At 37.9% G+C, this 17407-nt stretch overlaps 1 protein-coding gene across 2 annotated transcripts in view; it reads left to right on the plus strand.

Annotated features, from left to right (window-relative positions):
* XRCC5 (X-ray repair cross complementing 5) overlaps positions 1-17407 on the plus strand; it is a 50258-nt gene that overhangs the window by 16824 nt on the left and 16027 nt on the right. For both annotated transcript variants that reach the window (XR_006018168.1, XM_042040998.1), the window contains exons 10-16: positions 3162-3224; positions 3898-4035; positions 4684-4774; positions 6015-6142; positions 10194-10390; positions 14706-14796; positions 16665-16734. Coding sequence is in view for 1 of the 2 variants with exons in the window: in XM_042040998.1 (XP_041896932.1) it covers positions 3162-3224; positions 3898-4035; positions 4684-4774; positions 6015-6142; positions 10194-10390; positions 14706-14796; positions 16665-16734 (778 nt within the window). In the remaining variant the exon portion in view is untranslated. The remainder of the gene's footprint in view (positions 1-3161; positions 3225-3897; positions 4036-4683; positions 4775-6014; positions 6143-10193; positions 10391-14705; positions 14797-16664; positions 16735-17407) is intronic.

A 17407-nucleotide genomic window follows, 5' to 3' on the forward strand; every position in this document is an offset into this window, starting at 1 on the left:
TCTGCAGCAGAAGATGGTCTGTCTTTTGTTCAGCTCAGGCAGCAGCCTTTCTGGGCTTTGTCCAGCCAAGAGTATGGCTGCTTCTTAACAGAAGCTTCTTCCTCAACATTAATGTTAAAGCAAGCCTGAAAACTGACTCCATTCATTCTCAATTCCATAAGGATTAGTTTGTGAACCATGACTTGCTGCTTCTTTCTGTTGTGACAAAACATAAATTTAGAAATTTATGTTTTTATGAAATTTTAATGAAATTTATGAAGGCTTAGAACTTAGACAAATCATTCAAAAACTCTCCATATTTCTGTGAGGTGCTTGGTGTTTGTAATGCATTTATTTCTACTTGTGGTATTGACTTTGCTATTTGTTGTCCTTGATAGTTGTAAGAAACTTACTTTACGCAAGTACCTTAGTAAAAGTTATCCAGCACAAGGTGATTTCCTTCAGAAAATCCAAGACTTAAGCGTTAGCAAAGCTTTAGGCAAAGGCTTAACAAAACTGTTCTTGAAGCAGGACACACGAGGAGAGAGTACAGAGTTGCAAGTGCCAAGTAATTGCTGTGTGTGTTAAGCTGCTCCCCATCTTTTTCTCCAGGATATTGCACAGGGTGGCTGAAACTTTACTCATCTTGGAGTTGTCCACATGCAGTCCTCTCTTCACCAGTCAAAACTGAAATGAAATCATAGGGCAGTTCTACACCTTCTGTTCTGACAGCTCCCAGCCCTCCTGCTCTTTGAAATCTCTCACTGCCTGAACAAAGTATATCCCTTGATAAAGGCTAAGGCATCGTCACCTTTACCATGAAGGAAAGATGCTAATGAAATAGGAAGCGTCTGTGGGAGCTTGCTCCCAAATGGATGTAACTAAACATCTTTTTACTTTACAATACAGGTGTCACAGAGACCTTGTGCATGTTGCTAGGTACGTCATTAGATGCAATGCAGTGTTCCAAAACATAGTGACCGAGGAGTCGGGAAGTTATGTTGATTTACTGAAATGGGGAGCTAGCCTAACTGGAAACTGTAACCTGGTTGCTCCTCGAGGACTTTCAAAACTTAGTTGTTGAGTAATGTGGGAGCTTGTGCGCTGCAAGTGACTGATCAAGGAAACATGTCATGCTTGAGCTTATGTGCCCTAAATTGGCCAGGGCCAGAGAGGTGTTAGGGAGTGCTACCTCCTGTACCAGAAACTGGATCTAATAAGTGAAATGTGTCTGAAACCAGTGTTCCAATGAGACAATTTCTTGCATCTCTTCATGCATTATGAGCCTCCAGCTGAGTCTTACTATTGTAATTTAGTTCTGCAAGATGTATTTCACTGTGTGCAGAGTTTTCTCATGCTGGAGGTTGGCCTCCTGTTTTGACTTAGTCTGACTTTATTTGAAAATGGAAACTAAGAGGAAAACAGATGAGGGATATAGTGTTCTGTGAGCAAACTGTTATTTCACATGGATTTTTATTTTCCCATCATTGGTCAGATAGTGTGGTAATACCTTCAAATACATAGTTAATAATTGTAGGGTTGGACTTAATTTTAGGAATATTTTTCGAGTCACAAGTATGCATAAAAGAATTAACAAGTTGTTTTTAAGCATTTTCAATGTACTAAATACTGATTGCTTTTGACTAATTTTTACTATGTACTTCTCTTGTCTTTGGATTTCATAACAAAAAGAAATTACATCTTAAAGTGTGCTCTGGTCCTGTAGCCTCCTGGCTACAGGAGTAGTTATGCTGCGTAGTAGCTGCACATCCCCTCAGTGGAATAAATTACTCAGGCATGCTTGCAGGATTAAAATTAAAGTGTATAGATAATGATATCAGGAAGTTTTTAAATGCAGCTGGAATTTTCAAGACCCATGCATTATCTTAAGTTTTTCCTCTTAAATTTTGTTATTTGGAATAATAAAACTGACACTATTAAAATGTATGTTTTATATTAAATTGTTTCTTTAAAAAACTTTGGTGGAAAGATAATTCAATATTGATTAGAAAAACTGGAACAGCTCCAAATACATAATTAAATAAGGACTAGAACCACCTTATATTATTTTCCTGAGTTGTTCACATCTCTCAGGAAAGAAGATCAGAGGCCGCTTAAACTTTGATTTTTAATTTATAAGCCATGCCATGTAAATCAAGAAATAGTACCTGAAAATATTACAAAGGGACAATTTCTTTTGCAAACAAAAAAAGGTGTAGTGATACACACATCTAGTTATTTATACTACACTGAAAGTAAAATTTCCTGAGCATTTAGAGACAGAACAGGAAAGAAGGATTGCAGGCATAATAATCTGATCTGAAGAATCGTGCTGTAGTACAGTAAACAGATGTGCTCTGGTGCAGGTTGTCATTGACTTCAATGGCCTTATGGTAATTTGCTAAATAAAGAAGATAGAATAAAAAGATGAAATGAATGAAAGAAAAATTGAAGATACAATGAAGTTAGTTCTGAGACTGTAATTCGAAGAGGTTTTTTTTTTTAACAAAGGTTATTTTAACCAGTGTCTGTAGCAGTGTGTGATCTTTGTGACAGGTCTTCTACGATTGCAGGGTTTGTCTGTGTGTGTGTGCGTGTGTGTGTGTCAGCTGCTGTAGCTCCAACTATTCCAGTGATGCCCCTTGCTGAAACTATTTTTTCTGTTTGTTTTTGATTCAGCCATGTTTATGAACAGAATAAACCCTGCTGACAGAAGTGCTTCTTTGCCAGCACAACTGTATATACTCTGGGTTGCTGTTGAAGTAGCTTTATTAATTAAGGATGAGACCTTTTTCAGCTCCTTTTTGATGTATCGTCGCTAGAAAAATTTAATTGCATAGATGTGGTGTCAGGTTTAGGTCTTGTATTAACTACTGTAGTTTTCCACGCTGACTTTTGAATTACTGAAGTATTACTCAGACTGGTAACAGCTGCAAGTAGCACTGTCTTTCATTCCTGCCCATCAGTAGGAAGCTATGGGAATATCCTACCCAATATGACTGAATACCCATATTAAGTGATAAATGGAGAGGCACATATAGGGCTTCAACCTCTACGCACTGTAATTAAATTTGGTGGTTTCTGACTTGACTAATGTTAGTTGTTTTGTAATTTAATTGGTCCAGTTGCATTAGTGACCTTTTCTTTAGGTCAGGCTAACTCTTGGCCATTTGAATCTGTAGATCCAGAGGCATTACTACATGGGCAACCAGGCTCTGAAGGTCTTTGCTGCAAAAGATGATAAGGTAAGGTGAACTGAAGTTTAATGCTGAAGGTATTTTGCTGTGGAACAAAGAAGAGTAGTAGTGACACTTGAAATTGTCCTGTCTTTCTGTGTTTATAATAAATACTTTTAATGCAGCTTGCAGAACTGTCCTATTTCGTTGCCCAGTAGGTTAAAAAGAAGTTGGATTAAACTGCAAATGAATACAGTATCTCATGAATAATGAAAACCTGGTAGGTACTATGTTTGAGCAAGGTTATGAGGAACCTGAAATTTGTGCTTAAGTCCATTCTCATGCAGAGCAACAGTGTGCCCTGTCACTGTGTTATTTAGAACAGACCTCCAAAGTATTGGAGGTAAAAAGCTCACTGTTGTGCTCTGATATGTTCCTTTAAGGGTCTGGCTTCCCTTCTTTTCTCTGTCTCTTGCAAAACCTCTGAGAGTTCTTCACACCTGGTGAAAAAGGTGGAACGTGCTGAATCTAAAGTTGGCTCAGCTTTGAATGGATCCACTATAGTGATGAGATTTGACCTTTCTGCTTCTTTGATTTACGAGCATGAAAAACTGCTTGTGTTAAAGTTATAGCTGAAATGGAAACTAGTCTTGACTAAATCAATCCTATTGAATTCCCTGTGAAAGATGTATTTCATGATTAAGAACTTGCATGATTCTGTAGACTTCTTTTTTCCCTCCAGAATGCAGCAGTTGCTTTTTCTGCGCTTGTTCGTGCACTGGATGAGTTGAAAGTGGTGGCTATAGTGCGTTATGCTTATGATAGAAGATGCTACCCACAAGTTGGAGTAGCTTTTCCATATATTAAGGATGCCTATGAGGTAATTTTTCACTCTTACCCTTCTGCAGAGAGACCCAGAAGCAATACAGTATGTCAGAACTTTTGCAGCATATGTTTCCCCTGATCTTTCTTACGAGAGACTATTGAAAGAGCTAAATATGTATAGCATAGCTGAGCAGTGATGGAGGTGGGGGCGGACACAACAATCTTCAGACTTTTGAAGGGTATAAACATAAAGGATGGAAAGGAATTATTTGGGGTGGTATGAACTGGAGGAGGTATTTGAATAAAGAAAAAATGAGGCAGAGAAACGTTAAAAAAACCAAACCCAACTTTTGACTTTGAAATACAGTAAGCTGTGATAAAATCTCCCAAAGTGCCAATATATTGGATATTTAAAGCTTGGATAATTGGAACTCTGCACAGGAAAAAGGAATCAGATGGCTGGGGAGGTCTTTATTCCACAAGCAGAAAAATGAGTGTAGCCATTACTATGTTATAAAATATAATGCTGTGTTTTATTCTGATTAAAATTGTGTTGCTCTGTGAATATTTTAAGTGTTTTGATGCACACAGACATTAGGCCTTCAGATTTTTCGTATGTTTTATGTAGCCCTGATATGGCACTCTGGGGATACAGATTTTTTTTTCCTTCAGGCTCAGTTATTCTTTCTTTCCTCTTGCACAGTGTCTCATCTATGTGCAACTACCATACATGGAAGACCTAAGACAATATGTATTTTCATCCTTGAAAAACAGTAAAAAATGCATTCCTACAGGTAAGATATGTGCTGGTCAGCTGGAAAAGTAACCTGCTTGTTGTATTCTAAGATGCTCTAAGAGAGTTAGAATATTTGGCTCTCCAATGAAGACTTGAGTTTTGTTGTTATTTTGGCTTAGGCGAAAACCCAGGTATTTGGGTATCCATTATGGTGATGTCATCTTGAAGTGTAAATGTGTATCAAAGCTTTGCCACTTCAGTTGCAGGCTGAGCAGACCTAAGTTTGAAGGCAGTATTTCAACTGTCCTGTTAAATGACTTCTGGCTCAGGTTACAGCATCATTAGTCTCACAGGATCCTGTGACAGAGAACTGAGATTAGTCCTCTGTATCCTTTGATCTTTGAACTCATCGTGGGAATTAAATGGCCAGAACCTTGTGGGATCTACAGTGTGTGATTAGCTAGCTAGAATTAGAACAGACGCAGCTGCTCTGTTGGTGCAAAGCTGGTTCTGTAGCCGTTTGCAGCATGGCCTGTTAGTATAATGTACAAAGGCAAAGACAGTATTTTCTGTGGAGTGTTATTAAACTGTGCACTTATTGGTATCCAGATTGAGATGGATGGCATCTGCAGAGAACATGCAGCCGTACAAAGCTTGACTTGCTCTTCTGAGAGTTTTGCATAGCAATGAGTCTTAAGTGGATGTAGTTTAGAATCCACTCCCGCTTCTTTCATCTGTTGTGAGATGCATTGAATGGGCACCTGCACGTCAGGGTATATATAGCGTGCTGGTTTTTCTAAAACAGTTTCTATTTTCTTGCCTGTAAGCAGTAGTTTGATAACCAATCTAAAACCTGTCTTGCGAAAGCAGTAGCTGGCTATTGTGAACTGTGTTAATTTGCAATCATAACTTTAAAAATTTATATTGTGCCATTTAGTTTTGCAAACCAACTGTTCTCCTTATTTACAAAGTGGCCTATAAACCTTCTGTTGCAAATGAAAACATCTTGAAAAAGAATAAAAGTGAAAGCAGTAAGGCAACAATAATTGAGGTCTTGGGGAAAAAGAAAAAGGCTTTATGACTTAGCTCTGTAGTCCTTAAATAAAGCAGGGGTTTATTATTGTGTCCATTATCCATATTTTTATTGGCCCATCTATAGCTGCAGTGTATTCTGTGGCATGCAATGACTTGGTGAAAATCTCACATTGTGAAGCAAATCTTCATTTATAAATTGTTTCAAGAAATGCATCCATCTGCAAGGGTATTTAATCTTCCTTTGTATGTAATTGCTGCCTTAGCGGATCAGTTATCTGCTGTTGACTCACTGATTGATTCTATGAATTTGGTTCATGAAGATGGAGAAACTTTTGAGGACCTGTTTAAGCCCAGCAAAATCCCAAACCCTCATTTTCAGAGGTTTTATCAGGTGAGATGAATGATACGGTATTTTTTGAAAACTTTTTTTTTAAAGACTTTTCACTTTTCTGTCTTTCTCTGATTTACACTGGAAAGATCTGCATTGTGAAAATGCTGATATAAATCTCTGGCATTAAAGCATGGGGTAAACCAGTAATTTCTGTGTTGTCCCTGACATAGATTTATTTTTAAAATTTCCAGTTTCCAGGAAGCAAAGGAAATTATACCTGTGCTGAGGTGTCTGCAACAGCATCATTGATAGTTACAGGCACATAGATTAGGCAAGTAAAAACTTGCATCTCAACGCTCTATTGTGGACATAGATTCAGTCTTTGGCTTTTGGACAAAGAGAAAAAGTGTCTGAAAATCAGGGGTATCTTCAGCTTCTCATTCTGCATCCCATCACTTTTCTGTGCATTGTTGCATCTAGCAGTGTTCCAAACCAGGTCAGTCTGTGGTGAACTGGACCAGTAATAAATGGTTAACATTGTTGACATTTAAAATGTTCTGCTGGGGTGTCTAAGCTGATGCACTTTACAAGCAAGCAGAACAGTTCACACTTCCTGCAGTTATTCTGTCAAGCTGTCTCCATTTTGATTTACATTCCTTTCGTATCACAAAGACTTCCGTTGCAACTATGAGGATGAGAGACTTAATTATACATTGGAATTCAAGTGTTAAAAAAATGACACAGCAAATTCAAAAATAAGGAAAATTATGTTGCAGTTTAAGCAACTGCAGAATTGTACTGTATACAGAACCATGGAGACATATTGAATGTGTGACTCTGCTCTGAAAATTGACCAAAAATGGTATTATAGCAATCATGTTCATCATATCTCAGCAATTCCACATGATTTATTTCAGTTTACAAGTAGGAAGAGGATACTTTTTTAAATTAAGAAAACTTACCCTAGCTTCTCAAAGCCTTCCTCAGTGTTGTCAAAATAACCAAAGGATCTGAAGGTCAATGTGTGTTTCAGGATCACATGTAAACCCACTGTCTTCAAATCCTACTCTGATTGACACCTGAAGAATTCGGCGTTCTCTTCAAGTTCTGCCAGTCATATTGACAAGACAGTGTGTAACTGAATGCAAGATTTGATCAGTTGGAGGTTATTACAGGGCAAGAACTTAAAATAAACTGACCTCTGCACAACTCTTATTTTAGGAAGGATTGTTAAGCTTGGATATTACAAATATGGCTTTGCTTGTGAACAAAACACTTAGGGCATAGAATTTCCTCTGTTATATTGCTAGATGGAGTTTTACATTCTTTTGGTTTAGTGGATTTCACCTATCAGTGAAAGATGGTTTTTTAGGTGTGCTATTTGTCTTCTGAAACAATGCGATGATGATGTTCTGGCACTTGACTCAATTGCTGCTGGAAGAGAGTAACTGAGCAACTTGCCAATTTCCTTAGAGGATAGTAGGATTTTGTAAGGGTGAATGCTACTGATAGAAAAAGTATTTGTTGACTGTTTGAATATGTGGGATAGGATACAGTTTCTGTCCTTGCTGTTTAGAAAACCCTAAACTGTGTCTTAGTGCTTTCTTTTGGCCACACACAGCCCCATTTGTTTACTGCAAAATTGCTATTAATCTGTGTAAGTTGTTCTCTGTTTTGCTGCAAAAATGTTCCAGATTCTTAGTATTTTGCTCTTAGGCCAAGTGGCACTGCTGGTTCCTTAAGAACTATGTAGAAAAATTCTGCATCATCTTTTGACTGTAGCCAGTAAGTGGATTGGGCTGAACAGAACCTATAAATGGTTTTGAAAATAACTCAGAAGAAAAGGATGAACTCCTACTTCATTTCCTTGCTTTGTTGACTCATGAAGATATTTGGAATGATAAGTGACAAGAGCCAGAATTTAAACAAAAACATCAAGCTAAATTATATCTCTGGAAGTAGTGGTAGACATCAGGAAGTGACAGAGTGGGTGAAAAGTAGTAGTTAATGCTTGCTGGAGTGGAAGATGAGGAATATCCTATATCCAGACTTCCGACTTTTATTCCTTGCTTCCAGAAAAACCTAAGTGATCTTCTGTAGCTTTTGTAGTGGCAGACTTCCAACATTATTGTTTAAATTGTCCCTCTTAAATACAGGGATTTGAAGCACCTAAGACATTTGGGGAATGCAGTGCATTTTATTTGCTAGCCAAATAGACAAATTGCTCAACAGAGATGGACCTGTTGGTCTCTTGGTGTATATTTGTCATTGCTTCTCACAGAATTAGTGATATGAAGCCCACTTCATTTCATCCATTGACCAGTATCTTGGTGTGACCCCTGGTCCTGAAAGCTGGCTATGTCCCTGAAAGTGGAAATGTAAGGAAATCAGGAAGAGCAATCAGGAGCTAGTGCCTTGCTGACAACGTGCGTGAATAGAACAGTGAGTCTGGAAGGCAGTGACAGTGTGGGTTGCCTTTTAGCTGTGAAGGTAGGAGTGGTTCTTGCTGGATGCAGAAGGAAGGGGAAGCAAGGTTAAGAGGGACTGTTGGTTTAGAAACTCCAGGTTGTCTGTTTAACTTAGTCTCCATTTAGCACCTGAGTTTTGACAGTACCTGCCATCTCAGATTTTGGAGGTTGTCATCAACTTTAAAAGCAAAAGTGGATGCTGTGGCCACTCAGTCTGCTCAGCTCCTTGGCTGCACACATGAAGAGTTCAGTTACAAAAGCCTGAAACATAGGCATAACAGGGGACTTAGGTTTTTTGCTTCGTCAGTTTAATTCAATTACCTAATGTTGTTTTATATTGGGGGGTTTTTTTTGTATCAAAAGAGCCATTACTGCAGCTTCCAGCAATGCTTTTACTCTCTTTCAAAATAATTGTGCCTTAAATCATTACAAGTGTTTCCAAATCAGTAGCCTTGTACAACTGCCTCCTTTTGACAGTGTGTTCTAATATGGACTGGAATCTTAATGGCAGCTTGAAAACACATCAGTATTATGTGTCACATATTGTCTGGATTTTCTTTATTGGCAGCTTTCCAGTGTGAATAGGGGCTTTTATTTGCTTTGGTTTTGTTTTTTAAATTAATGTTATGTCTGACAGCCAACAGAGGAGCAAGTCTCTGCTGTATTCCTAGTTTACTGAGTAGTTACATTCACAGTGGTGTCTAATGCACCCAGTACAATGGACATGGAAAAAATTTGTCTCCTGTGGACATCACATGTTTTGATGTGTTTGTGTGCATGCATTGGTATCTGTGTGTATATTTGTAAATGCGTATACCTCTCTACTGCCATCCTACACTTCACAAAATTGTAAAGATACTTACTTTGTTTTCAAAACCCTCCATGGAATTTCTATAGCCTGCCTCATTAACCTTGTCTCTCCCCCTCTGCTTGGCTCCCTGACTGTGTGCACTGACTCTACACTTGGGTGAAAAATCCTTCTCTGTAGCTCTCACCATCTGTTCCAGCTTTGTGCATCTGTCAGGCCCCTTCATTCCCTACTCCTTTCAAAGCTAAGTTCCAAACATACCTGTATTCTGTGCCTCACCTGTGCACGTTTAGTATTCTCTTTCCATTTGCTCTTAAACTGGTGAACATTCCTCCTGTATGCATACTGAGTTTAATTGACCAGGAAGAAATATTTTCTTGGAGGCACATTAAACTGTTACAATAACTGGAATGTCTGGTTGGGATAGATCTCATTACTTAATTTTGAAATGTTTAGAAATCTCTCCTGTGTGACTCTTTTATAAAAGAACTGCTTTTTAAAGGTAGAGTGAAGCTAAAAATATGAACAGTTGCAGATGACTGTTTCATTCCTGGGATTTTTCTAATAATTTTTATAGAACTCATTCCAGTGAGTGTGGGAAGACTCATCTGCATCAGTATTCTTGTTTGATATCATTAATAATCTCCTTAAACAGTTGATCATAGACTCTCAATCCACTGAGAGACAAAATATTTTTCAGCAATACAAAGATAGTATGTTTAATATGGAAGATATTTTGCACATACCATATGGTGTCAGGCGTACAGGCATTACATTAAAAGTTTTTAATATAATTGAAAGTTTTACTTTGGTCAGACTGTTTTGTTTCTTGCAGTGTTTGCAGCACAAGGCTTTTCACCCCAATAAGCCACTGCCGCCAATTGAACAGCACCTTTTAGAAATGCTGGAGATGCCTTGTGTGGTAAGAGAAAGGTGTCAGGCTCCTCTTGAAAGAGTAAAAGCACTTTTCCCCCTAAAGGAAGTTGGCAAGAAAAAAGAAGAGAAGACTGTACAAGACATCCTCAAAGACAAGTAAGTTGGAGAAGTATTACAGATGTTTTGGAAACTTTTTGGTTTTTTACACTTCAAGTTGTTTTTGCTGGATGAAGCAGGCTTAGAGTCGTTGAATGGAAAATCAGTGAATTCCACACTGGAAAAAATGCTGATGGATAGAGAATGTTGTGGTGTCACAGAATGTCTGGAGTATTTTGTGAATAGTGGTGGTAATTTCTTGCAGTGTAGGACACCCTAGGAACCAGTGTGTAAGTTCCTCATGTCTGTATTTGCTGTCACAGAATCACAAAGTCCATCAGGTTGGAGTGGACCACAGGAGGCTGCTTGGTCAACCTGCTGCTCAAAGCAGGACCATCAGTGAGATCTAAGTAGGGCTTCATCCAGTCTGGCCTTGAAAAACTTCAGGGTTTGAGCATCCTTTCTGGACAACCTGTTGCATTGCTTCCTGTTTCCTGGTCAGACAGTTTGTCCTAGAGCTGGTTGTAAAACAGTTCAAATATCAGTAAGAGAGGGTCTAATTTAGTTTAGAATAAATGCCATGGAACTTTCAATTAACCATGAAGTTGAGCCTTTCTTCTCAGCATGCTTGATTTAGGTAATTCTCTAGCTTTCATTTTGAATATCAGAAGAAAAGCAGTTTCATTATAATCTGCTGTGCAATTAATGTGGTTGTCTCAAAAAAATCAAGCTGTTATGGACTCTTCCTGGAACAGTTATTGTTTGAACAGTTTTAAGACAGGGTATTTTTGTTATTGAATATGCTGTGCTTAGTTTATTTTTGCTGCAAATGGGAAGAATAAATGCTAAATTGCTACTGCAGTGGTACTGTCACCCTTGCCAAATCAATTTGCTCAAACAAAATCTGGTTCTTAGAAATTAATTTATTGAAATCTATAATATAACTAGTAGGTCCCTGAAATGTTGGAGTGTTCTCAGTTAGCTCCTTCTCCCTTCGTTCTGTCATTTTAGGTTCAGTCCTTTCAGCACTAGGAACGACATCTTTGAGGTGTTTTGAGCTCTTGCTTAGCTGAGCTGTTATACATCCTTTACTTTGGGTCAGGTAGAGCCTCCTCAGCATATTTGCTTTGGGAAGACATGACACAGGACTCCTCGTTTTGCTGCTTAAGACTAATGACTACATTTCTCTCTACAGACTGGGAAACACCTGGCTTTTTTTTGTTGTTGCTGCTGATTTCAGTGTGTTCCTGTTGCCTTGGTGTGTCTGTGAATTCCTACTGATTGAATTCTCTTTTCCTTACTCCGTGCCTCAGTTTCTCTGGGTTTATGTACATCTGTACATTTATATGTATATTTTAAAAAGTGATAGAGGCAGTTTAGAAATACAGGGTAAAAAATTTGGGCTCAAACAAGCTAGAGAGAGAATTTAAACAAAAAGCAGTGACCCATTACTGGTAGTTGTTTTAAAATATATCTTCCCAAAAGCATCTGGCAAGCAAGAAGGAAATCTATTTTGTTTAAAAACTGGTTTCCTTTACAGCTGCTTTTATCACCTCTCTAAAAGTAATTTAGATAGAAATTGATGTAGGGCATTAAAATGATTTTTAAAAAAAATATCTGTAAAGGAAGTGAAAGGATACAGACTCAACTATGCAAAGAAGAATGAATGATAGTAAGATTTTCAAAAAAATGCAGAAAAAATGGTATTGCTGTATCAATGAATGGAACTGGTAGTATTTTATCATTGCTACAACAACAGTCTTAACTGTATGGTTTTGTTCTGTGTTTGGGGAAAAGCTGAGATGATTTAATTTATTCACTAGATAAAGAAAAGTACATCATTCTGCAACAGTGACTAAGGAAAATATTAAACAGCAGAGGCAGTGGCACAGGTTGCCCAGAGAAGCTGTGGATGCCCCCTTCCTGGCAGTGTTCAAGGCCAGGCTCGATGGGGCTTTAGGCAGCCTGGTTTAGTGGGAGGCGTCTCTGCCCATGGCAGGGGCGTTGGAAGTAGGTGATCTTAAGGGTCCCTTCCAACCTAAACCATTCTGTGATTATAAATGCTATGGTTCTGTGAGATTCAACTTATTAAAACTCAGGTATAGGTTGCACTGAAGTGCTTGGGAAAAGTTGTCTAGAAGATGTGTTGACCATTATTTTTGTGTTCTAAAACTGATTTGTATCTCCTGTCATCATGTTGACCAGATTCTTCTGTTAATTTTTAAGGTCTGATGGGACTAAAGCAGCATAATTATAGGCATGATATCTTAATAGAGATTTTAAGTATTCATTTGTGTCGCTTTTGCTTAAGATCTGCTTAAAATAATTTAGTTTAAAAAAATTCCTGCAAAATAGAAGACATTTTACTTTTTCCTTCTTATGTTGGCTGTGGAGAGGCTGTTACCTTATCCATCTTTGTAGGATGTGAGAGGCTTCTATATTAATGTAGAAGTGGGTGTTTTAAATTAATCTTGTATTTTATTAATTTTTCCCAAATAGTAATTGCACGTTTTGCAGTTTAAAAATACTGCTAATCAGTGCATATTCTAAATGTCAGATCCTTGGCTGGTATAAATGGCTATGGATTCATTAGTTTCTGCTGTGCTGCACTGATTAATGACAACTGTAGATTTGGTCCTAGGATGTTAAATGCAGTATCATCATTTATTTTCTCCTTCCTCCAATCCCAAAGCATTTTGAATCAGTAAAAATAATGCAGGAAGAAAAAGAAGAAATTTGATTGCCATATACTTCTGGAGGAAAATAATCTAAAAGAGAATTTTTGTTGTTTTTTACAACCTTTCATCAAACCATGTCAATATACAAGATTTTTGGTTCCAGTAGAGGTTCTAAACTCTCTGGTGTTGATAAGTATCAGTTTCTCCTTTTACAGAGAGACACACTGGCTGTTCAAAACAATCAAGCAACTTGTTCAAGGTTAGCCAGAAAGTCAGCAGAGCTGAGAATGAAGCAAAGGTATCCTATCCTTGTCCTTAGGCATAACTAAAGTCATCATTTCTCCTAGAGTGATACGTAAGGTTATGCTGAATGGCAGGAGTTGCTGAGGAGAAGGGATTTCATTTCGATAGTGACAGAATTAAGTAAAGGACAGAGAAGACTGCTGAAACAAAGTGAGATAGACAGTGATTGTAAAATAGGGGAGGAGTGTGCTACAGAAAGCAAAAAGGAAGACTCCACAAGTTCTTTCTAATAGCTGATTGCTTCTGTAACATGCAATGCCGTTTTTGCAATCAGTTCTAATCTTGTAGAATGAAAAATGGCTCCTGGTCCAGGATCTCTGGCTTTGCCCTTCATCATCAAGCAGTTTCTTCTTTTCACAACAGTAGAATTTTTCAGAAAAACTTGTTACTTTGTTTTGGGATTCCTTGAACGCAATCCTGCCCTTTGGGTTGCTGAGTAGCTTTCAGTTGTTCTTAAACCGAAATCAATTTGTCTGTGTCAGTAGCCTGACAGCATCTGATTTTCTTCCCCTTCTGTGATTGTCTGGATTTTCTTGTGTTGCTGAGATGTGCTCTAAAGTGTAGCATGTCAGATGTTAGAATTAAGTTCCTAGTTTGAATGTATACCTTGCTGTATGTTACCTCTAAGGACAAAGCAAGAAAGTAGTCCAAAATCACAATTAGTTTTTTAAAATAATAGATAGTCTTTTGAAAGATGTAGCTTAAATAATAAATAATAAATAGCTTAAATAAAATAATAAATAGTCTTTTGAGATGTAGCTTAAAATGTCCTAAGAGTTCTGATCTGCTTAGCTGGAATTTGTCTAGCAGGTTTTAACAAATATAAGTGGAAGTTTACAGAGCTCTCATGTACTGGTGGAGAATAGGGGTCATTAGACTCAAAAGCCACTGTGTAAACAGGTTTGTATTAGCTATAAATTCCAAGACAGGAGCTAGCAGCTAGTGATTGAACAGTAAATTAATGTCTTACTAAAATGGTAAATTTTCACTGACATTTCATTTTAGAAGAAAATCTAGTGAGAATACCAAATGCCACATTATATACTGGAAATTACCAAGGTTAACTCAACATAGAGGTTCCAAATAAAGTGAATGGAAATATTCTGTATTTAGAAAGGTGAAGAAGGTCTGTATAAGGAAATTCACACCTGAAATAAGCATGAATAATCTCATAGCTTCAACAGTGATACCTTTGCTTTATGCTAAGATAAAGTTTAATCTCTGTTTCTACTGTATGGTTTGTGCAGCCTGGGGGAAAAATGAGGCATGGTTAAGTGTTGATTTTGGAACAGTTATGTAATGAAGTTTAGTTCAGCGCATATTTCATTAGTTTACTGACTCCCTAGTTAGTAGGCAGGACAATTTACATTCATTTTTGTCCTTCTCATTTGCAGCGAAGATGAACCCAGCCTTAAGAAACCAAAATTTGAAGATGAGGAAGGGAGCTTTAGCGTCATGAAACTTGCTGAAGGCAATATCACCTCTGTAAGCATGTTTTTACAAATCTGATTATTAAAGGGGAAGATTAATTCTCTAAGTCTATTATAGTGAATGTACAGAATTCCTGATAAAAGGAAGGTTTCTAGCTGAAACGTGACTGAAATACTGTCTACTTGCACATTTGAGACTCGCTGCTAGAGATTGTAAAGACAACTTTCTCTGCCCTTAGGCATGTGTTAGCACAAGTTTCTATCAGTTGTGGATATTTTAGGACAAAATTCTCTCCTGGTGTTTAGAACTCTAAAAGGAAAGCCTGAAGATCTGCAGAAAACAGAATTGGAGCTCAGTGGTTGTAAATTTTGTTCTTGCTGTCTTTCATATCTTCTGCAACATAGATGTTGCCTCTGTGTATTTAATCAAAGGTATTGCTGTGATTTTAGACATTGTTCTCTGCATTAATTGGGGGTCTAAATCAGAAATTTGGCTTAATCTTGCCACTAGATTAATGCCATGATGATTTTTTGCCTTTTCTTTTATACCCCTTTTATACCTTTTTATAACTTCCGTATTCTTGGTGGTTTTTAGCCTACGTTCTTGGACTTGTTTATTCAGCTAGGAGACTAAACATTTTAGAAGCTTTGTAGCTATGGATCAGTGTGCCCCAGACCCCAAAGTCCTCTCCAGAACACATTCTGTAAACTAAGATAGAACCATCCAGGGGAAGGTTCCTTGGGGAGGGGGGCTCACTTGAGCCTCTCATTGGGGAATCTGTGATAGATATGCTAATTAGTAAAACCTTTAATGTTACACCCGATCTATTGGGGGTGTGCATTGTGGTGGGCATTTCGGTGCATTCAACCTGGACGTGATGCACCTAAAGATCCTTAAAATAAATACCAAGGTAAAATCCCTTTTTTCTTCTAACTGTGTTTGATTCTTGATTTTAAGACCAGGAAAAGGCATCAACTTCTAACTTAATTCTGTGGGTAGATGAAACCTGTGTCATAACTGTGCACCTTCCTTTATTTGATGTTTTCTTATTATTAAAAAAATAATTAATATTGAGCTAACTTCATTTGTTTTCCAATGTGCTATTCTTTAAGGTTCATTTTGAAAAATGCATTATTGATACTTAGAAAAATATTTAAAATCTAAAAAGATTTCAATGTTCTGCACTCCTAATATAAATTTCTGATATTTCCTGAAAAGTGACGTTGCCAGATTTAAAAGAAACACGACAAGATCAAGCAAACTTAATGAAAGGTCCATGAGTTATTTTGACAACAAAGCATAAAAATTTTTCAAAAATTAGGAGAATTCCAATTGCTGGTAGGAAATTTTAAGCAATGTAGGGTTGTTAGTTTTCTTCCCCTCAAGTTAATGCATCTATTTTTCAGTGTTTATTTATATTTGACCTGGTTTTAGTTCCTTTGAAAGGTTTCTACACTTTGCCCATTTAGAGCTTTGGCTTTAAGACGTCAGACTGTGCCAGAAAGCCTAGATGATTTAAGTGCAAGCTTTTAATTTTCAGGCTCCTATTGGGGTAGCAAACCACTGATTCTGTACCCACGTGCCTGGGAGCTCCCACTCCACACTAAGCGTCTGGTGAGATTAGGGAGGTCTAAGAGGTCTGTGCTACAGAAGATCTCAAAACTGAACTAGCAGATAACCTGAACTGTGCTTTTGTCCTCTGAGCACCAGAGAAGTGGTCAACTTGTAACAGTGCAGCGGAGTGAGTTCATCTTGCTCATGTCATAACCAACCATTGCCAGGTGTACTGTGCAGTACTTGCATTTGTGAGTCTGAATGCAGAGAAGTGCAGAGCTTCTGTTTTCATATTAAAGATTCTAGTTGCCTGACAAGAAGAGATGAATATTGGCAGACAGTTGAATTGGTTTTTGTACTTTTTTTAGGTAGGCAGTGTTAACCCAGCAGAAGACTTCCGAGTTCTGGTGAGGAAGAAAAATGCTGACTTCAAAGATGGTAAATGACTTTTGTCTATCTTAATTATATTAGTAGCACCTTCAGGGTTCAGTAAATGCAATCCATTTATCTGAACATAAGTTTCTAGTGCAGTGTGAGTTGCTGTGGAATTTACAGGTTAGCTTGTAGTGCCACTCAGCCAAGGAAGGTGTCATTTGTAATTCCCTTGTCAATACTTTCTTTCCCCAATTAAAAGTCTTAGGTAGCTGTGTTTGGGTAAGAAGGCACTAGACAGCTACATTGAGGCACCGGAGCAACCCCTCAGGTGTTTGTGACAGAAGATCCCTTGGTATTCACTGGCTGCCTCATTCAGAATGAACCCCAGCTTCTCATTGCTAGGATCTTTCTGGCCTGAAGTGGAGGGCTGTTGGCTGTGCACAGTTCCATGAACAAAAGAGAGACTCTCATGCCTGGGACTTAAATCTTTACATGGAAAGATCATTTCTTACTGCTTGTGAGTGAAAGAAAGCACAGGTGAATTCAGAGTGGAATAAGCAGTTAGTATGTGTAATCTGAAAGTTGAGAGGAGACTCTGTGTACGCTGACTCTTCTCAGAGATGAAGAAGAACACAAAGCACAGGTCAAGCAGTCTTGCATGGCCTAAGTCTGAAAATGCAATGGAATTATCATTTGTTTGTATGGTATTTCCCTCCTGGAGTAGCTATACAAAGAT

This window comes from Corvus kubaryi, unplaced genomic scaffold (assembly GCF_017639235.1).
Source record: "Corvus kubaryi isolate FWS band 111438036 unplaced genomic scaffold, C.kubaryi_AGA036_p1.0 37396, whole genome shotgun sequence".
In the NCBI taxonomy this organism is placed as follows: Eukaryota; Metazoa; Chordata; class Aves; order Passeriformes; family Corvidae; genus Corvus; species Corvus kubaryi.